We start from the raw sequence: 22,535 nt of genomic DNA on the forward strand, positions 1-22,535 counted from the left end.
AGATGTTTGTCGTCTATCGCCCACCAGGCCCCCTGGTAGAGAGTTCCTCAATGAGCTTGACGCCTTGTTAAGGCATAGGGTGAACAGTACTCCGTTCTGCCACCTCTGATCTCTTGGCTCTCCCACACCTACGGGAGGGCAGCTCCCATTCAGCCCAGTCCAAGGTCTTCTCTGTCCTGGCACCCCAATGGTGGAACCAGCTTCCCCCTGAAACTAGGACAGCAGAGTCCCTGCCCATCTTATGAAAACAAAGAAAACATGCCTTCCGTGAACCGACACACACTGGAATTGCTCCCCCCCTTACTAGCTCTGACTTAGCTGATAGCTACTTTATTGAGGAAAAATGTAGGCCTACTTACTATGACTGTGATGTGTGGTTGTTCCCACCAAGCTTTATTAAAAAAGAATGCAATAAATATTGCAATATCGCTCTGGATAAGAGCGTAGGCTGAATGACAAAAATGTCTGCTAAGAGCTAAAGTAACTGCTCTCACATGCCCCTTGCCTGCTAGCCTGCTCACAATGTCTCCCATCCACACATCAAAGAGCTACGGAGAGTACTCCTCACTCTCTATTACTTTAAACAACCCCCACTCAACCACACACAAGCACACAGCGAGAGAGAGAGAGAGAGAGGGGGGAGGCGTGGGGGTCTCCAACGTGTCTGCTTTTCATTCAGTCTCTCATTATTGTCTGAGCCAGACGAGGACTGACATTATAGGCAGGAAGTGGTGGTCTCTCTTTGATTCCCTCCCTCTCTTTTCCCGTTCCCTTTCCCTCTGATACTCCAGCTGTCTCTCATTCCCTCACCCTTTCCCCCTCTCCGTCTCTTCTCACCCCATTAACAATCATTTCCGCCCTCAGATCTCTTCCATTGGCTAATGCTGAAAGCACTTGTGTGCTTGCGTCCATCACAGCCCATCACTGATCACAGTGTTTAGAGTCAGAGGGTCATCATATCCGCCTCCTAATTAAAACACGACAATGACTGTAGAGCACCTAGGCTCTGCTGTGGAGACCATTCCTCGGGGCTAATTAACACTCCCACAGTGCTCCATGATCCCAGACAGGCAGAATTCCAGAGCCTCTGTTCTCTCCTGGCTTTTCTTGCAGACCCTCCTCGTCATGGTTACAGACAGGCATCCGTTCCCTCATGACATGGGGAATACGACCGTCTCTGCTCCACTGGGCCAAAACTATGAGGAGGAGGGTCCACTGATAGTGGGAACGTGTTTGTGTGCGACTATGTGTAACATCAACTCTGATCAGATGTTGATGTAAACAACCTGCAGCAGCTCTGTCCCGGGCCTTCAAAGAGACAGACAGTTCACTGGAGGGTCATATATATATATATAAATATATATATAAATATAAGAGAGAGAGAGAGACAGAGAGAGAGAGAGAGAGAGAGAGGGGTTGTCGTCTGTGTATACTCAGTGTGCTGATCTGTTTCCTGAGAATGTTGAGTGTTAATAACATCAGCAGTGGTGGCCGTATTGAGTAAGCCTATGATAGAGCCGGCAGCTTTTTTTTTGTCATTCAATCGTAATCCCTCTTATGCAAGGAGATTGATGAAGAAGAAGAGATAATATTAGCTCTATCACTCTCTCTCTCTCTCTCTGCATAACAATCTCACACAACTCTACTAGACACATAACTTTCTCACAGGCTGCCTGAGATTCAGTCGGTCTGTCTAACTCAAAAGTTAGTTTGACTTTCTTATATCCAGCTCTCGTTGTTTTTCTCCTGATAGCAGGGATACAAGAGACGGGCAGTATTTATTGATATGCGTATTTGAATGACTTCTGAGTATTTTGTCATTTGAACAACACAGGGCTGTATTTTGTATTTTGCATTTTCAAAATGCAAAATACCTTTCTAAACAATTGTTTTATAGCAGTTCACATTTTGTGGACACCTGCTCATCGAACATCTTATTCCAAAATCATGGGCATTAACATGGAGTTGGTCCCCGCTTTGCTGCTATAACAGCCTCCACTCTACCGGGAAGGCTTTCCACATGTTGGAACATTGCTGCTGGAACTTGCTTCCATTCAGCCACAATCGCATTAGTGAGGTCGGCCACTGATGTTGGGCGATTAGGCCTGGCTTGTAGTCGGCGTTCAAATTCATCCCAAAGGTATTCAATGGGGTTGAGGTCAGGGCTCTGTGCAGGCCAGTCAAGTTCTTTCACAACGATCTCAGCAAACCATTTTTGTATGGACCTCATTTTGTGCACGTGGGCATTGTCATGCTAAAACAGGAAAGGGCCTTCCCCAAACTGTTGCCACAAAGTTGGAAGCACAGAACTGTCTAGAATGTCATTCTATGCTGTAGTATTATGAAGCCGAACCATGAAAAACAGCCCCAGACCATTATTTTTCCTCCACCAAACTTTACAGTCGGCACTATGCATTGGGGCAGGTAGCATTTTTCAGGCATCCGCCAAACACAAATTTACCTGTCGGACTGCCAGATGGTGAAGCGTGATTCACCACTCCAAAGAACGTGTTTCCACTGCTCCAGAGTCCAATGGGGGCGAGCTTTACACCACCCCAGCCGACGCTTGGCATTGTGCATGGTGGTCTTATGCTTGTGTGCAGCTGCTTGGCCATGGAAACCCATTTCATAAAGCTCCAGATGAAGCTCAAGTGGCAGTTTGGAACTCGGTAGTGAGTGTTGTAACCGAGGACAGATGATTTTTAGACACTATGCTCTTCAGCACTTGGCAGTGAGCTTGTGTGGCCTACCACTTCGCGGCTGAGCCGTTGTTGCTTCTAGACGTTTCCACTTCAAAATAACAGCACTTACATTTGACCAGGGCAGCTCTAACAGGGCAGACATTTGGTGAACTGACTTGTTGGGAAGGTGGCATCCTATGAGCTCTTCAGTACAGGCCATTCTACTACCAATGTTTGTCTATGGAGATTGCAGGCTGTTTGCTCGATTTTATACACTGGTCAGTAACGGGTGTGACTGAAATAGAACATTCCACTAAGGGTGTGAGGTATGATAATAGAACATTCCACTAATTTGAAGAGGTGTCCACATCCGTTACGTGTATGTTGATGTTGGGGTCATGCTGGAAATGATACATTTGAAGTAGAAAAATTGTGACGTTTCCCTTTAGGATGAATGCCCTAGTTAAGAGTGCCTACTAAATGACTAAAATGTAAATAAAGAATTAACAATTGCTAAGCATGCTAAGCATAATTTTAGTGAGCCCCGCCAGAAACAAGGCCAATAATAATACCCAGTGTGCTTTGGTATGTTCATTTTCACGTATACATGTTGGTTATTTAGCAGAAACTCTTATGCAGAGTGACTTGCTCAACTAAGATAGTAAATCCCAGTCCTAACAAGGAAAAAGGCTATTTTAGGCTTAGGGTTTAGATTTAGGGTTACACGTAGGGTAAGGGTTAGAGTTAGGTGTTAGGGTTATGAGTTATGGGTTAGGGAAAATAGGATTTCAAATGGGAATCAATTGTTCTCTTTTTGTTTGTTTTGCGAGAGGAAACCTATTGACTTTTCAGTGTTTGAGTGGTTATTAATTAACTGAAGCCCTTTGATTGTCTGTATTTATTATTCAGCACTTTTTTTGTCAACAGTTGTACGTGAGTAACATACTGTGTGTATTATGTTAAGTGTGGAATATACTGTGTTTATTTTGTATAGAGCGGTACTGTGTGTCAAATCTGTTCTTCTTCCTTGGGGGACATGACTGTTCATCCTATCCTAATCCATGTCTCCCTTTGTTTTTGCATGTCTCTGCTCTGGATACGACCTTTCCCCTTCATCCTCCTCCTCCATTTCCTCTACAGGTAAGAGACAGCAATCCTTTTATTTAACTCTTTATCTGCCACGGCTCGGGTGACTTCTAACACACACACACACACACACACACACACACACACACACACACACACACACACACACACTAGTGATTGTCAGAGTATTCCCAGGAGTGTGTTAGTTGGTCCCAGGAAGGTTCTGAGAGCAGGAAGTGACCTTGTCCTGAGACTGACCCTGACTGTGACCCCTTAACACACTCCATGGCCTGGTTCTGTTTCCTGTAATAGAGAACACAGAACAGAGCTGCAGGAATATCTTGATGTATTTAAACAGTTACACAATACACACATATTCTATTTAGTGTTAGTCGAATATGGTTGACTGAGGTCCTCATACATGTACACGTGTGCATTCGGACACACACACACACACACACACACACACACACACACACACACACACACACACACACACAGTTCAGTGTTAATCAACCATGGCTGGGTGAGGTCCTCTTTGCTGTGACAGGGTAAGGGAGAATCCATGCATGTATGCACACATGCACAATCAGAGAAAGAGCCCATCGCAAGCCACCAAGTCCCCCTTTTGCTCCAATGATCCCACAGTGTGTTAGCAGTATATCAGCCTAGCCCCAGTGTTTTAGCAGTATATCAGCCTAGCCTCAGTGTGTTAGCAGTATATTAGCCCCAGTGTGTTAGCAGTATATCTGCCTAGCCCCAGTGTGTTAGCAGTAAATCAGCCTAGCCCCAGTGAGTTAGCAGTATATCTGCCTAGCCCCAGTGTGTTGGCAGCAGTATATGTTGGGAGCAGTATATCTGCCTAGCCCCAGTGTGTTAGCAGTATATCAGACTAGCCCCAGTGTGTTAAAAGCAGTATATCAGCCTAGCCCCAGTGTGTTAGTAGTATATCTGCCTAGCCACAAGGTGTTAGCAGCAGTATATCAGCCTAGCACCAGTGTGTTAGCAGTATATCTGCCTAGCCCCAGTGTGTTAGCAGCAGTATATCAGCCTAACCCCAGTGTGTTAGCAGCAGTATATCAGCCTAGCCCCAGTGTTTTAGCAGAATATCAGCCTAGCCACAGTGTTTTAGCAGTATATCAGCCTAGCCCCAGTGTTTTAGCAGTATATCAGCCTAGCCACAGTGTTTTAGCAGTATATCAGCCTAGCCCTCGTGTTTTAGCAGTATATCAGCCTAGCCACAGTGTTTTAGCAGTATATCAGCCTAGCCCCAGTGTTTTAGCAGTATAACAGCCTAGCCCCAGTGTTTTAGAAGTATATCAGCCTAGCCCCAGTGTTTTAGCAGTATATCAGCCTAGCCCCGGTGTGTTAGCAGTATATCAGCCTAGCCCCAGTGTGTTTGCAGCAGTATTTCAGCCTAGCCCCAGTGTGTTAGCAGTATTTCAGCCTAGCCCCAGTGTTTTAGCAGTAAATCAGCCTAGCCCCAGTGAGTTAGCAGTATATCTGCCTAGCCCCAGTGTGTTGGCAGCAGTATATGTTGGGAGCAGTATATCTGCCTAGCCCCAGTGTGTTAGCAGTATATCAGACTAGCCCCAGTGTGTTAAAAGCAGTATATCAGCCTAGCCCCAGTGTGTTAGTAGTATATCTGCCTAGCCACAAGGTGTTAGCAGCAGTATATCAGCCTAGCACCAGTGTGTTAGCAGTATATCTGCCTAGCCCCAGTGTGTTAGCAGCAGTATATCAGCCTAACCCCAGTGTGTTAGCAGCAGTATATCAGCCTAGCCCCAGTGTTTTAGCAGAATATCAGCCTAGCCACAGTGTTTTAGCAGAATATCAGCCTAGCCCCAGTGTGTTAGCAGTATATTAGCCTAGCCCCAGTGTTTTAGCAGTATATCAGCCTAGCCACAGTGTTTTAGCAGTATATCAGCCTAGCCCCCGTGTTTTAGCAGTATATCAGCCTAGCCACAGTGTTTTAGCAGTATATCAGTCTAGCCCCAGTGTTTTAGCAGTATATCAGCCTAGCCCCGGTGTGTTAGCAGTATATCAGCCTAGCCCCAGTGTGTTTGCAGCAGTATTTCAGCCTAGCCCCAGTGTGTTAGCAGTATTTCAGCCGAGCCCCAGTGTTTTAGCAGAATATCAGCCTAGCCACAGTGTTTTAGCAGTATATCAGCCTAGCCCCAGTGTGTTTTAGCAGTATATCAGCCTAGCCACAGTGTTTTAGCAGTATATCAGCCTAGCCCCCTTGTTTTAGCAGTATATCAGCCTAGCCACAGTGTTTTAGCAGTATATGAGCCTAGCCCCAGTGTTTTAACAGTATAACAGCCTAGACCCAGTGTTTTAGCAGTATATCAGCCTAGCCCCAGTGTGTTAGCAGTATATTAGCCTAGCCCCAGTGTTTTAGCAGTATATCAGCCTAGCCTCAGTGTGTTAGCAGTATATTAGCCTAACCCCAGTGTGTTAGCAGTATATCAGCCTAGCCCAAGTGTGTTAGCAGTATATCAGCCCAGCCCCAGTGTGTTGGCAGCAGTATATGTTGGCTGGAGTATAACTGCCTAGCCCCAGTGTTTTAGACGTATATCAGCCTCAGTGTGTTAGCAGTATATCTGCCTAGCCCCAGTGAGTGTGTTAGCAGTATATCTGCCTAGCCCCAGTGAGTGTGCTAGCAGTATTTCAATCTAGCCCCAGTGTGTTAGCGTTATAGCACCATAGCCCCAGTGTGTTTGCAGCAGTATATCAGCCTAGCCCCAGTGTGTTAGCATTATATCACCATAGCCCCAGTGTGTGAGCAGTATATCAGCCTAGCCCCAGTGTTTTAGCAGTATATCAGCCTAGCCCCAGTGTGTTAGCAGTATATTAGCCTAGCACCAGTGTGTTAGCAGTATATCAGCCTAGCCCAAGTGTGTTAGCAGTATATCAGCCTAGCCCCAGTGTGTTGGCAGCAGTATATGTTGGCAGGAGTATAACTGCCTAGCCCCAGTGTTTTAGACGTATATCAGCCTAGCCTCAGTGTGTTAGCATTAATATCAGCATAACCCCAGTGTGTTAGCAGTATATCAGCCTAGCCACAGTGTTTTTGCAGCAGTATTTCAGCCTTGCCCCAGTGTGTTAGCAGTATATCTGCCTAGCCCCAGTGAGTGTGTTAGCAGTATATCTGCCTAGCCCCAGTGAGTGTGCTAGCAGTATTTCAATCTAGCCCCAGTGTGTTAGCGTTATATCACCATAGCCCCAGTGTGTTTGCAGCAGTATATCAGCCTAGCCCCAGTGTGTTAGCATTATATCACCATAGCCCCAGTGTGTGAGCAGTATATCAGCTTAGCCCCATTGTGTTAGCAGTATATCAGTCTAGCCCCAGTGTTAGCAGTATTTCTTTCCAGCCCCAGTGTGTTAGCAGCAGTATAACTGCCTAGCCCCAGTGTGTTAGCAGTATATCTGCAAAGCCCCAGTGAGTGTGTTAGCAGTATTTCAATCTAGCCCCAGTGTGTTAGCGTTATATCACCATAGCCCCAGTGTGTTAGCAGTATATCTGCCTAGCCCCAGTGTGTTAGCAGTATATCAGCCAAGCCCCAGTGTCTTAGCAGTTTATTTGCCTAGCCCCAGTGTGTTAGCAGTATATCAGCCCCAGTGTGTTAGCATTATATCAGTCTAGCCCCAGTGTGTTAGTAGTATATCTGAATAGCCCCAGTGTGTTAGCAGTATATCAGCCTAGCCCCAGTGTGTTTGCAGCAGTATTTCAGCCTTGTCCCAGTGTGTTAGCAGTATATCTGCAAAGCCCCAGTGAGTGTGTTAGCAGTATTTCAGCCTAGCCCAAGTGTGTTAGCATTATATCACCATAGCCCCAGTATGTTAGCAGTATATCAGTCTAGCCCCAGTGTGTGAGCAGTATATCAGCTTAGCCCCCGTGTGTTAGCAGTATATCTGCCTAGCCCCAGTGTGTTAGCAGTATATCTGCCTAGCCCCAGTGTGTTAGCAGTATATCAGTCTAGCCCCAGTGTGTTAGTAGTATATCTGAATAGCCCCAGTGTGTTAGCAGTATATCAGCCTAGCCCCAGTGTGTTTGCAGCAGTATTTCAGCCTTGCCCCAGTGTGTTAGCAGTATATCTGCAAAGCCCCAGTGAGTGTGTTAGCAGTATTTCAGCCTAGCCCCAGTGTGCTACTAGTATATCTGCCTAGCCCCAGTGTGTTAGCAGTATATCTGCCTAGCCCCAGTGTGTTAGCAGTATATCAGCCAAGCCCCAGTGTCTTAGCAGTTTATTTGCCTAGCCCCAGTGTGTTAGCAGTATATCAGCCCCAGTGTGTTAGCATTATATCAGTCTAGCCCCAGTGTGTTAGTAGTATATCTGAATAGCCCCAGTGTGTTAGCAGTATATCAGCCTAGCCCCAGTGTGTTTGCAGCAGTATTTCAGCCTTGTCCCAGTGTGTTAGCAGTATATCTGCAAAGCCCCAGTGAGTGTGTTAGCAGTATTTCAGCCTAGCCCAAGTGTGTTAGCATTATATCACCATAGCCCCAGTATGTTAGCAGTATATCAGTCTAGCCCCAGTGTGTGAGCAGTATATCAGCTTAGCCCCTGTGTGTTAGCAGTATATCTGCCTAGCCCCAGTGTGTTAGCAGTATATCTGCCTAGCCCCAGTGTGTTAGCAGTATATCAGTCTAGCCCCAGTGTGTTAGTAGTATATCTGAATAGCCCCAGTGTGTTAGCAGTATATCAGCCTAGCCCCAGTGTGTTTGCAGCAGTATTTCAGCCTTGCCCCAGTGTGTTAGCAGTATATCTGCAAAGCCCCAGTGAGTGTGTTAGCAGTATTTCAGCCTGGCCCCAGTGTGCTACTAGTATATCTGCCTAGCCCCAGTGTGTTAGCAGTATATCTGCCTAGCCCCAGTGTGTTAGCAGTATATCAGCCAAGCCCCAGTGTCTTAGCAGTTTATTTGCCTAGCCCCAGTGTGTTAGCAGTATATCAGCCCCAGTGTGTTAGCATTATATCAGTCTAGCCCCAGTGTGTTAGTAGTATATCTGAATAGCCCCAGTGTGTTAGCAGTATATCAGCCTAGCCCCAGTGTGTTTGCAGCAGTATTTCAGCCTTGTCCCAGTGTGTTAGCAGTATATCTGCAAAGCCCCAGTGAGTGTGTTAGCAGGATTTCAGCCTAGCCCAAGTGTGTTAGCATTATATCACCATAGCCCCAGTATGTTAGCAGTATATCAGTCTAGCCCCAGTGTGTGAGCAGTATATCAGCTTAGCCCCCGTGTGTTAGCAGTATATCTGCCTAGCCCCAGTGTGTTAGCAGTATATCTGCCTAGCCCCAGTGTGTTAGCAGTATATCAGTCTAGCCCCAGTGTGTTAGTAGTATATCTGAATAGCCCCAGTGTGTTAGCAGTATATCAGCCTAGCCCCAGTGTGTTTGCAGCAGTATTTCAGCCTTGCCCCAGTGTGTTAGCAGTATATCTGCAAAGCCCCAGTGAGTGTGTTAGCAGTATTTCAGCCTAGCCCCAGTGTGCTACTAGTATATCTGCCTAGCCCCAGTGTGTTAGCAGTATATCTGCCTAGCCCCAGTGTGTTAGCAGTATATCAGCCAAGCCCCAGTGTCTTAGCAGTTTATTTGCCTAGCCCCAGTGTGTTAGCAGTATATCAGCCCCAGTGTGTTAGCATTATATCAGTCTAGCCCCAGTGTGTTAGTAGTATATCTGAATAGCCCCAGTGTGTTAGCAGTATATCAGCCTAGCCCCAGTGTGTTTGCAGCAGTATTTCAGCCTTGTCCCAGTGTGTTAGCAGTATATCTGCAAAGCCCCAGTGAGTGTGTTAGCAGTATTTCAGCCTAGCCCAAGTGTGTTAGCATTATATCACCATAGCCCCAGTATGTTAGCAGTATATCAGTCTAGCCCCAGTGTGTGAGCAGTATATCAGCTTAGCCCCTGTGTGTTAGCAGTATATCTGCCTAGCCCCAGTGTGTTAGCAGTATATCTGCCTAGCCCCAGTGTGTTAGCAGTATATCAGTCTAGCCCCAGTGTGTTAGTAGTATATCTGAATAGCCCCAGTGTGTTAGCAGTATATCAGCCTAGCCCCAGTGTGTTTGCAGCAGTATTTCAGCCTTGCCCCAGTGTGTTAGCAGTATATCTGCAAAGCCCCAGTGAGTGTGTTAGCAGTATTTCAGCCTAGCCCCAGTGTGCTACTAGTATATCTGCCTAGCCCCAGTGTGTTAGCAGTATATCTGCCTAGCCCCAGTGTGTTAGCAGTATATCAGCCAAGCCCCAGTGTCTTAGCAGTTTATTTGCCTAGCCCCAGTGTGTTAGCAGTATATCAGCCCCAGTGTGTTAGCATTATATCAGTCTAGCCCCAGTGTGTTAGTAGTATATCTGAATAGCCCCAGTGTGTTAGCAGTATATCAGCCTAGCCCCAGTGTGTTTGCAGCAGTATTTCAGCCTTGTCCCAGTGTGTTAGCAGTATATCTGCAAAGCCCCATTGAGTGTGTTAGCAGTATTTCAACCTAGCCCAAGTGTGTTAGCATTATATCACCATAGCCCCAGTATGTTAGCAGTATATCAGTCTAGCCCCAGTGTGTGAGCAGTATATCAGCTTAGCCCCCGTGTGTTAGCAGTATATCTGCCTAGCCCCAGTGTGTTAGCAGTATATCTGCCTAGCCCCAGTGTGTTAGCAGTATATCAGTCTAGCCCCAGTGTGTTAGTAGTATATCTGAATAGCCCCAGTGTGTTAGCAGTATATCAGCCTAGCCCCAGTGTGTTTGCAGCAGTATTTCAGCCTTGCCCCAGTGTGTTAGCAGTATATCTGCAAAGCCCCAGTGAGTGTGTTAGCAGTATTTCAGCCTAGCCCCAGTGTGTTAGCAGTATATCAGCCTAGCCCCAGTGTGTTTGCAGCAGTATTTCAGCCTTTCCCAGTGTGTTAGCAGTATATCACCATAGCCCCAGTGTGTGAGCAGTATATCAGCTTAGCCCCAGTGTGTTAGCAGTATATCTGCCTAGCCCCAGTGTGTTAGCAGTATATCAGCCTTTCCCCAGTGTGTTAGCAGTATATCTGCCTAGCCCCAGTGTGTTAGCAGCAGTATATCTGCCTAGCCCCAGTGTGTTAGCAGTATATCTGCCTAGCCCCATTGTATTAGCAGTATACCTGCCTAGCCCCAGTATGTTAGCAGCAGTATATCAGCCTAGCCCCAGTGTGTTAGCAGCAGTATATCAGCCTAGCCCCAGTTTGTTAGCAGTATATCTGCATAGCCTGAGTGTGTTAGCAGTTTATCTGCCTAGCCCCATTGTATTAGCAGTATATCAGACTAGCCCCAGTGTGTTAGCAGCAGTATATCTGCCCATCCCCAGTGTGTTAGCAGTATTTCTGCCTAGCCCCAGTGTGTTAGCAGCAGTATATCAGCCTAGCACCAGTGTGTTAGCAGTATATCTGCCTTGCCCCAGTGTGTTAGCAGTATATCAGCCTAGCCCCAGTTTTTTTGCAGATTATCACCTAGCCTCAGTGTGTTAGCAGTTTATCTGCCTAGCCCCATTGTATTAGCAGTATATCAGACTAGCCCCAGTGTGTTAGCAGCAGTATATCTGCCCATCCCCAGTGTGTTAGCAGTATTTCTGCCTAGCCCCAGTGTGTTAGCAGCAGTATATCAGCCTAGCACCAGTGTGTTAGCAGTATATCTGCCTAGCCCCAGTGTGTTAGCAGTATATCAGCCTAGCCCCAGTTTTTTTGCAGATTATCACCTAGCCTCAGTGTGTTAGCAGTATATCAGCCTTGCCCCATTGTGTTAGCAGTATATCAGCCTTGCCCCAGTGTGTTAGCGTTATATCACCATAGCCCCAGTGTGTTAGCAGTATATCAGCCTAGCCCCAGTGTGTTTGCAGCAGTATATCAGCCTAGCCCCAGTGTGCTACTAGTATATCTGCCTAGCCCCAGTGTGTTAGCAGTATTTCTGCCTAGCCCCAGTGTGTTAGCAGCAGTATATCACCCTAGCCCCAATGTGTTAGCAGCAGTATATCACCCTAGCCCCAGTGTGTTTGCAGCAGTGTTTCATCCTAGCCCCAGTGTGTTAGCAGTATATCACCCTAGCCCCAATGTGTTAGCAGCAGTACATCACCCTAGCCCCAGTGTGTTAGCAGCAGTATATCACCCTAGCCCCAATGTGTTAGCAGCAGTATATCACCCTAGCCCCAGTGTGTTTGCAGCAGTGTTTCATCCTAGCCCCAGTGTGTTAGCAGTATATCAGCCTAGCCCCAGTGTGTTAGCAGGTACTTCTGCCTAGCCCCGGTGTGTTAGCAGCAGTATATTACTCTAGTATGTTAGCTATCCCATCACAATGAACCCAGTGAGGACCGAGGAACGACGGTAAAGGTGTCAGCATTAGCTAACACTATGAACTGGGTCAGCTACAGGCTGCCGGCATAAAAATCGAACATACTCTAAACTCACACAGAGGCACTGGTACTGTTTGTTTGTGTCTGGCACCAACAAAAATAGAACTGTTTGGCCATAATGACCATTGTTATGTTTGGAGGAAAAAGGGGGATGCTTGCAAGGCGAAGGACACCATCCCAACCGTGAAGCACGAGGGTGGCAGCATCATGTTGTGGGGGTGCTTTGCTGCAGGAGGGACTGGTGCACTTCACAAAATAGATTGCATCATGAGGCAGGAACATTATGTGGATATATTGAAGCAATATCTCAAGACATCAGTCGGGAAGTTAAAGCTTGGTTGCAAATGGGTCTTCCAAATGGAAAATGACCCCAAGCATACTTCCAAAGTTGTGGCAAAATGGCTTAAGGACAACAAAGTCAAGGTATTGGAGTGGCCATCACAAAGCCCTGACCTCAATCCTATAAAACATTTGTAGGCAGAACTGAAAAAGCATGTGCTAGCAAGGAGGCCTAAAAAAATCTGACTCAGTTTCACTAGCTCTGTCAGGATGAATGGGCCAAAATTCACCCAACTTATTGTGGGATGCTTGTGGAAGGCTACCCGAAACGTTTGACCCCAAGTTAAACAATGTAAAGGCAATGCTACCAAATACTAATTGAGTGTATGTAAACATTTGACCCACTGGGAATGTGATGAAAGAAATAAAAGCTGAAATAAATCATTCTCGCCACTATTATTCGGACATTTCACATTCTTAAAATGAAGTGGTGATCTTAATTGACCTAAGATATGGAATTTTTGCTCTGATCAAATGTCAGGAATTGTGAAAAACTGTTATTTAAATGTATTTGGCTAAGGTGTGTGTAAACTTCAGACTTCAACTGTATATATTTTTTAATTTAACAAGGCAAGACAGATAAGAACAAATTCTTATTTTCAATAATGGCCTACAACCGGTCAAACCCGGATGACGCTGGGCCATTTGTGCACTGCCCTATGGGACTCCCAAACACGGCTGATTGTGATACAGCCTTGGATTTGAACCAAGGTGTCTGTAGCGATGCCTCTAGTGCTGAAATGCAATGCCTTAGACCTTTGCTCTACTCGAGAGCCCTATTGGAGAGGTAGAAGGACATTTTCCTTTATCAATGCTTTATAGAAAATTAGTTTGATTCCAACTGTGGTTCACTGTAGATGCTGTATTGACTATCCTATACATCATCAGTTTGATGTCACGGCAGGGCTTGTGTCTCTGCTATCTCTACCAGGTGTTAAGGTCTAGGTCTTTGTACACAATGAAACTCATCTTCTATTATAGAACTCAAAATAGACCCATTGTACATTTGTGTATTGTCCAAATATGTATGAATGGGTATCTGAAGTGTGTGTGTGTGTTTCTACCTCTTTGTGTCCATCTGGCAGTCTCGTCCAGCTGCCTGACCCACACCTTTGGAGCCCACTCCTATTGGTTCTCTGACATGTCTAGAGATGCTTTTCCATTGGTTGTCACTGGCATGCCTAGAGGGGCAAGTATGAGCCTGTGATAATGAGATTATCCTAAAGTGTGGACTGGATTCAACTGGACTGTGAGTTTAGACTGGTACTATACTTGGTTCTATAGTCATTTGGAGTGGACCGGGATTGTGAATGTAGCATAGGAATGGAATGAGGTTAGACAGAATAAATCATATTGTATTTTGTTGAGGTGTACAGATCATTTCATTTTGGTCCAAGTCTGTGGTTATATTTTATATTGTACCTTTATTCAACTGGGCAAGTTAAGAACAAATTCTTATTCACAATGATGGCCTACCCCGGAACAAACCCGGACAATGCTGGGTCAATTGTGCGCCGCCCTATGGGACTCCCAATCACAGCCGGATGTGATGCAGCCTGGATTCGAACCAACGACAGTAGTGACACCTCTTGCACTGAGATGCAGTGCCTTAGACCGCAACGCCACTCGGGAGCCAAAATGCAATAGAATAATGAATAAAAAACGGAGAGGAAGAAAGAGATTGAGGAAGGAAATGGAGATGTAAATACAGACAGATGTAAAGACAAACAGATGTAAAGACAAACAGATGTAAAGACAAACAGATGTAAAGACAAACAGATGTAAAGACAAACAGATGTAAAGCCATGTAAATCAAAAGGCATCCCGTTGCACTTCCACCCCATTCCACCCTACTGCTGATAACTGCCAGGTTTTCACCACAGCCCAAACTTTTCTTCTGTTGTTCTCTCTTAACTTAATGGCATGAATTGAGAGACATGCAGCCCTGCACACACACAGCCCTGCAGGTTGGCAGGTCAGGGGAAGGAGAGGCATTGTAAAAGTATATCTCGGGGTAACTAGTAGGCTTCAACCTGAGTGGCTGACTTAACGACTGAGTGAGAGAACGACAGAGGAGGAGTGGACTTTTTTCTCTTTCTGCAGAATTCCTCCAGTCATTCCTGGCTGGCGATGGGAATTGGAAGAGCTTTCCTGTGATTCAGAATACAGAGACACAGCATTCAGGACACTCTTGTGTCTGACGCTCTGGGAAAATTTACAAGGGAGTTTATTTCGGAAGTTGGAGCAGAGTTTTTGGACGTTTTGTGTATAGTGAATTGCGTAAAGTTAGAGTGTATTTTTGGAAGTTGGACAAGAGTTTTGGGACGCTTTGATAAGAGGAACACTGAGTGAGTGGAATTGAACTGTACTTGGGATAGTGTGATAGTTGCACTGGCTTGGTCCTGGGTTTTTGGAAGGACCATGGCAGGGGCAGGCATTACCAGGAAGGGTTCTGGGAGACCCTCGTACTACTACAGGTTTCTGGGCCGCACTCGTCTCCAACGGCAACGCAGCAGGTCCCGCAGCCGCACCAGACCAGCAGCCAGCAGGGGTAACACAGACCACCACAGTCCATTATCTCTCTCTCTCTCTCTTGTTTCTTTGTGCTTTCTTCCTGTCTGTCTGTCTGTCACTGTGAGATGACAGGGTAGCTTTGATGTCTCCTCTCTGTCATTGAGGAGGCACAATGATCACACCACATCTTTATGGCAAAGTGCACATACTCTCCGACACACAAAACGTTCACAGGCAAACACATACAAAGACAAATATGCACACACGCACACGCACACACACACACACACACACACACACACATACACACACACACACACACATACACACACACACACACACACACACACACACACACACACACACACACACACACACACACACACACACAGCCACACACACACACACACACAGCCACACACACACACAGCCACACACACACACACACAGCCACACACACACACACACATAAATATTTACATACTGTACACACACATAAACAAAGACATACAGTAGCAGTCAAAAGTTTGGACACACCTACTCATTCAAGGATTGGGTCTTGATTTTTACTATTTTCTACATTGTAGAAGAGATCAAAACTATGAAATTACACATATGGAATCATGTAGTAACCAAAAAGTGTTAAACAAATCAAAATAAATGTGCGATTTGAGATTCTTCAAAGTAGCCACACTTTGCCTTGATGACAGCTTTGCTTTGTTTTTGCGACTGCACTTGAAGAATATTTTGTTGGTCTTGATATTGACTGACCTTCATGTCTTAAAGTAATGATGGACTGTTCTTTGCTTTTTTGAGCTGTTCTTGCCATAATATGGACTTGATCTTTCACCAAGTAGGGCTATCTTCTGTTTACCACCCCTACATTGTCACAACACAACAGATTGGCACAAATGCATTAAGAAGGAAAGAAATTCCACAAATTAACTTTTAACAAGGCTCACCTGATAATTGAAATGCACCCCAGGTGACTACCTCGTGAAGCTGGTTGAGAGAATGCGAAGAGTGTGCAAAGCTGTCATCAAGGCAAAGGGTGTCTACTTTGAAGAATCTCAATATACAAAATATTTAGATTTGTTAAACACTTTTTTTGTTACGACATGATTCCATGTGTGTTATTTCATAGTTTTGATGTCTTCACTATTATTCTACAATGTAGATCATAGTAAAAATAACACACACACACACACACACGTGGGGAGTAGGGAGTTGAGGACAATTGTCCCACCTTGATCTTTATTACACACTTAGCCACAGAACCAGAAGAGCAGGAAGAGCAGACAGACAGACAGACCAGAGCTGAACTCTGTACTCACTTTAGGACACACATACTCACACACACACACACAGACAGACATCTACTCACACAGACACACACACACTGCCCTACACTGGCCTGCTTTGTGATACAGTATTATATCAATGACAGAGTGATTTGATGATATTGTACTCTGTATGTGCCTGTCTCCTTGACTGACCCTCCTGGCTAAGCTTACACTGGTATATCTGAAAAATAGATATCTTTGTTTTCCTAACTTATCTCTGATGGGGATTTGTCCAATAATGAAGTGGACCGAGGGAGGGCATGCATGTCTTTGTGTGTGTTTTGTATTTGCTTTGTTGATGCTCTATTGAGCCCAATTCTGCTCGTTAGGTGAGTGATCGTCTCAGTCTGTTGTTTGAGACGAATAGAAGTGAATAAGAGAAGAGATGTGAGGAGAATAAAGGAGAAGAGAGGAAAAGTGAATGGGAGTGGAACTATGTAATCATCCACCCTGTATGTGTTCTTCCCCATTATATACGGAGGGGTCCTATGGCGCTGCACACAAGCAAGGTGATCTTTTACTGGTCTGTCTTTGTTTTGGTTGTTGTTTGGACCTAGGTTTCCATCCAATTGGCAACCGATTTTTCATGCGAAAATTCTCGAAACCGCATAATGAAAATATGCAAATCTTCCCGCTAGTGGCGTGTTTCCACCAAATTGACTTTTTCAGTGTTTGACAACACAGTGCACACACAATGTACTTTTTCGCTCACGTTTTCATGTTCTGAGTTAAAAATCGAAAGTTCAATGACTTTCCATCATTTTCAACTCTACTGATAGTTTGGTCACCCAAAAAAACTGTTGAGTTAAATAGGACTCTTTACGGTGTAAACTTAACTCCTGAATCAACACTAGGAATGTTACACTGAAAAATCAACTCGCTGCGTGCTATGGAAGGGACAAATCTGCAGGCATTTCAAGAACATTTTAGAATTCTGAAGAACCGCAGATGCATAGTCAAGAGCGCAACACTTAGCTCAGTGGTTTTATTTTGAGCAACATTCCTCAAAAGAACCTTAAGAGCTGAGGTAGAATCATAAGAACCTTTCAGTGCTCTTGCATCTGTGTGTGTGTGTGTGTGTGTGTGTGTGTGTGTGTGTGTGTGTGTGTTTGCGTGTGGCTATTGAGGGCAGGAGATTTAGAGCCAAACACACAGAAGGGGAGTTGTTATTTTCGAGTTGTTATTTTCGTCTGCACAGAGATCAAGTTTGTGTTATCTCATGGAAGTTCCAGTGGCCTTTGATGTACGTTCTATGTACACACACAGACAGTTGGTGTGTGTGTGTGTGTGTGGTGGTGGTTTCGAAACGCGGTCTCTCTGTGTCTATATCAGATCCTATCACTGCTAGTCTTATCACCATGATATCAACTGTACCTGTAGGTGGTTGACATTTACATATTCAGACTTCCTGGTGGTTATGGCTTCCCTTATCTCATCACCTGGGCACAATCATAAAGTAATCACGCTTTAGCCACACACAGACCTACTGTTTTGGACTCTCTCTACCGCACCTGCTGTCTCGACCTCTGAATGCTCGGCTATGAAAAGCACACTGAGAGCCTGAGTTTTTCTCTAGGTTTCTTCCTAGGTTCCTGCCATTCTAGGGAGTTTTGCTTCTACATCTGCATGGCTTGCTGTTTGGGGTTTTAGGCTGGGTTTCTGTATAGCACTTTGTGACATCTGCTGATGTTAAAAGGGCTTTATAAATACATTTGATTGAGATACATGAGTAAAAACACACACACATTGTTATATCTGGTCATGAGTGTGTTTGATGCTCTCATCAGAAGCCTGGGGAAACTCTTAGCTACCTTGCGGCTGTTTGTCTGTGGTAGGACTTGACCTGTGAAGAGCTTCATTGTGCGCCCATGTGGACAGATATACTCCTTATGCAAACACTGCTCTATTACTCAGCTCTATCACAGCCAGTAGAAGTATGGGAAACTATGAACAAAAACAGCCCAGGAGAACTTTTTCTAGTAAATCTCCCGTGTGTGTTTTTCCATGAGAGAGAGAGGTTAAGTAGGGTTAATTAGGTTTGGTAATAAAGAGTTAACAACATATCACAGCCCAGAAAACCGTTTGTCTCTGTTACACTGGTCTATGTTTATGGGGGTTTTATGCTTTCTTTCTACACTGAAGGGTTCTACTGTGTCCGGTTCTATGCTGAACTTTGATTCCTAAGTTGTGTTGCCCTGTGTTTGGTGTAGGGTAGGGTAGTGTTTGTGTGATTTTGTTTCTTTACCTTCTTGTGTCTCCTCTCTCATACAGGACGTTATCGCCGTCTTTCGCTATCTGTCCATCATACTCCCCCTCTCTCTCTTTATTCTCGCCAACAAAACTCACATTACATCAGTGCACCCAGCAGCTGCTGTTGAATGGTAGGTTGTGTAACATTCATAAACACACGCACACACACACACACACACACACACACACACACACACACGCACACACACCACAGCAGCTGTCTGGGATGGGCCGAGGATATACGCTCCCTTTTTAACAACCGAGCCCCCTGCTTTCTCTTTCTCTCTTTCTTCTTTTGAAATGGTGGGATCTGTTCTTTCTTCTCTTTCGTCTGCTGGGCGACAGATGTAGATCTGTTTTGGCCATTATGTGGCTGTTACAGTGTGACTACCAGCTGTAGGCTACAGTCACACCATGCTAACACTATCACACCCCGGTAACACTATCACACCTACACAATAGAACACCACGTAGTGGAACGTTAACCTTACTGTATCACCCGATCATGTAATTTAGCCAGGAAAGTGTGCGTGTTGGTGGCAGGGAAGTCAGGTGCAGGAGAACGGACTTGGTATAAACGGAATTGTTTAATAAATGCTGACAAAACTCCAAAACAACCCAAATGTACAAAATAACAAGTGGGTACAAAACCCGTCGCACACCAACACTCAATAGCACATCACATACAAACAAAACACTCTCCGACAAGGACATGAGGGGAAACAGAGGGTTAAATACACAACATGTAATTGATGGGATTGGTGTGGAGGAAGACTAGACAAAACCAACGGCAAATGAAAAATGGATCAGTGGTGGCTAGAAGGTCGGTGACGTCGACCGCCGAACACCGCCCGAACAAGGAGAGGGACCGACTTCATCGGAATTTGTGACAGAAAGACACTGGGCCCTAGGTAGAAACCATAACTGGGGCCGATGTTTTCCAATGTCAGGTCAATTGGTGCAAAAATACACAAGGCCCTAACAACAGGAAGCGGTATTGCTGTGCCTTATTATCAGAATTAAACAATGGAAGTCTACATACTCACTAAACAGCTCCTCGATAGGGTGAGTGTGTCAGCGTGGGCTCTCATAATGTTGTTTGTGACAGATCTCTGCTTTCCTCTCCGTGTGTGTCTCACTAAACTAGCGGGAAGTGAGGAAGTGAAGCAGGCCTGTGGATGGGAAACATGGCTGCACCAACATGGTGCTGAACGATGGTTCACTTTCCAAAATCCAGACTCATTTCCAGCTAAAAACAGGAAACTGGAACACAGCCTGGTCCTGACGCCTGTACTCTGCTGTTGTGTTTGTATAGAGATAGATAGAGGAGACATTGAGCTACTGTGGGATCATCATGATATTTAATGTGGGATCATCATGATATTTAACCCAGGATCAGGGTTTTAGCCCCGGCTGTTTTCATAAAGCCAGTGGCATTAGAAGCTGCTCCCTGTAGTACCTAAACCAGCCAGGACTATTCTAGACTGGATGGAGTTTGCGCATTTAGCCCTGCGTGGAAGCTGCTTCCTAAACCAGCCTGGACTGGCCTAGGTGGCGAGGAGCCGGATGATGGAGCACTCCTCAGGCCCCAAAGAGACTCCAATAATGGGGAGACAGGTGATGGTTGATCCCCACCCTAATCCTGGAGCTTTACCCTCAGATTACCAGAGGGAGCAGAGAGAGAGCAGAGAGAGTGGTCTGGCTGTGGGTGTGGATGTCTGTGGAGAGGGAGGTAGAGGACAGGCTGTGATTCTACCCGTCCTTCTATCTAAGATCCTCCTGTCAACACACACACACACGACACGCACTGTTCCACAGTGTGTTAGTTTAGTGCAAGGGTTCTTAAACCTTTTCACCTCGAGGACCAAATAAGAAATTCGACCATCCTACCGAATCCAAATGGTCCTCTAACAACCCGAATAAAGAAGAGAAAGTGTTGGTCCTGACCAAAAGTTTAAGAAACCCTGGTTTAGGGCATTCATCTGCAGGCCATATTAGCTGATTTTTGAGTGTTCTGCGTTCTATTAGGGCAGTACATGTCACCTGTTGTGTGTCTGTTTGGGATTTGCGCGGCTATTTGAATATTCAAATATCCAATCAGACGTTAGTATTAGATTACTTGGGAGAGTATTCATTTATTTTATTTTTTAAAGGCCTTTTTTTTAAGGCTTTGTCTAAAATCAAATGCAATGATCTATGTGACATTGCTACATAGCCTACAAGGATAGACCATTACATTTGAAATGTTAATCAAAGCAAGAGTTTTAAGACAGTTTTTATGAGTGCGCCGCATAAAAAAGATTCACCAGTAGGTAGCCGAGACACGTTTCACACCTGTAGCTTGTTGTTTTGGTCTGTGTCACGTTCATCGTGAGTAGAGTTCCACATAATTTTAATAAATCGAAACTCACTGAACAAAACAACAAACAACCAAACGAAACGTGAAGCTATACAAATAGTGCTGACAGGCAACTCTACATAGACAATATCCCACAACACGAATGAAGAAAATGTCTACCTAAATATGATCCCCAATCAGAGACAACGATAAACAGCTGTCTCTGATTGGGAACCATATCAGGCCAACATAGACATACAAAAACCCCTAGACATATTAAAACCCTAGACATACAAAAACTAGACCCACCCTAGTCACACCCTGACCAAACCAAAGTATATAGAAAAACAGAGATATCTAAGGTCAGGGCGTGACAGTACCACCCCCCCCCCCCCCCCCCCCCCAAGATGCAGACTCCCGGCCGCAAACCTGAACCTATAGGGGAGAATCTGGGTGGGCATCTAACCTTGTGGCGGCTCCGGTTCTGGACGCAGCCCCCCCTCCTTACGCTGATCCCTCCGCTTCTGCGGAACCGGACCGTGGATCATCGCCAGAGGCTCCGGACTGCAGCTCGTCGCTAGAGGCCCCAGACTGCATCTCGTCGCTAGAGGCCCCAGACTGGGGATCGTCGCTGGAGGCCCCGGACCGGGGACCGTCGCCGGAGACCCCGGACCGGGCATCGTCGCTATAGACCCTGGACCGGGGACCGTCGCCGGAGGCCCCAGACTGGGAATCGTCGCCGGAGACCCCGGACTGGGGACCGTCGCCGGAGATTCCGGACTGGGGACCGTCGCCGGAAGCTCCGGACTGGGGACCGTCGCCGGAAGCTCCGGACTGGGGACCGTCGCCGGGAGCTCCGGACTGTGGACCGTCGCCGGGAGCTCCGGACTGTGGACCGTCGCCGGGAGCTCCGGACTGTGGACCGTCGCCGGAAGCTTCGGACTGTGGACCGTCGCCGGAAGCTCCAGACTGGGGACCGTCGCTGGAGGTCGCCGGAAGCTCCGGACTGTGAAGGCGCACTGGAGGTCTGATGAGTGGGACCGATATAGGTGGCACCGGGCTGATGACTCGCACCTCAGGGCGAGTGCGGAGAGGAGGCACAGGACGTACTGGACTTTGGATGCACACTGGAGGTCTGATGCGTGGGACCAGTACAGGTGGCACCGGGCTGATGACACGCACCTCAGGGCGAGTGCGGAGAGGAGGCACAGGACTTACTGGACACCTGTACCGAGATAAGTCATGTTTGGAAATGGCTTTTTAAACATTTGAATCAGGTTTTTAGGGTGGCGCTAAATGTATCTCCACAAGTAAACTGTGGCTGTCACGGTTTTTGAGTCACGGTGGTACGCAGTGATGATGCAAAAAAATTACAATTGATTTGAATGAACTTGCGAGTAATTAACTACACTCACCATTGATCATTTCTTGTTCTTAATCTGCGAGAAAGGCGCTACCCCTCGTGGAAAGAGGCTGTACGGCACAGAATGAGTTGCATAAAGCGCGACACATCACACTTTAACGTACAGCGTCAGAGGGGTCCGTTTTTTCAACTTTTCTCAAATAATATTAGTCCATTACCATGTCAATCAACGCCGAATAGAAACTTAGTTCACACCCCCATGTTGAT

At 46.0% G+C, this 22,535-nt stretch overlaps 1 protein-coding gene across 3 annotated transcripts in view; it reads left to right on the plus strand.

Moving 5' to 3' along the window:
• Positions 1-22,535, plus strand: part of LOC110509315 (disabled homolog 2-interacting protein) — a 205,112-nt gene that overhangs the window by 25,786 nt on the left and 156,791 nt on the right. The window contains exon 1 of one of the 3 annotated variants that reach the window (XM_036968135.1): positions 14,072-15,011. The exons of 1 other annotated variant lie outside the window; for it this stretch is intronic. In XM_036968135.1, coding sequence (XP_036824030.1) covers positions 14,882-15,011 — 130 coding nt within the window. In that variant the 5' untranslated portion in view covers positions 14,072-14,881. Of the gene's footprint in view, positions 1-14,071; positions 15,012-22,535 lie in introns of those variants that run through there. One more of the 3 variants, XM_036968133.1, reaches the window with a different exon arrangement.

This window comes from Oncorhynchus mykiss, chromosome Y (assembly GCF_013265735.2).
Source record: "Oncorhynchus mykiss isolate Arlee chromosome Y, USDA_OmykA_1.1, whole genome shotgun sequence".
NCBI classification, from domain to species: Eukaryota; Metazoa; Chordata; class Actinopteri; order Salmoniformes; family Salmonidae; genus Oncorhynchus; species Oncorhynchus mykiss.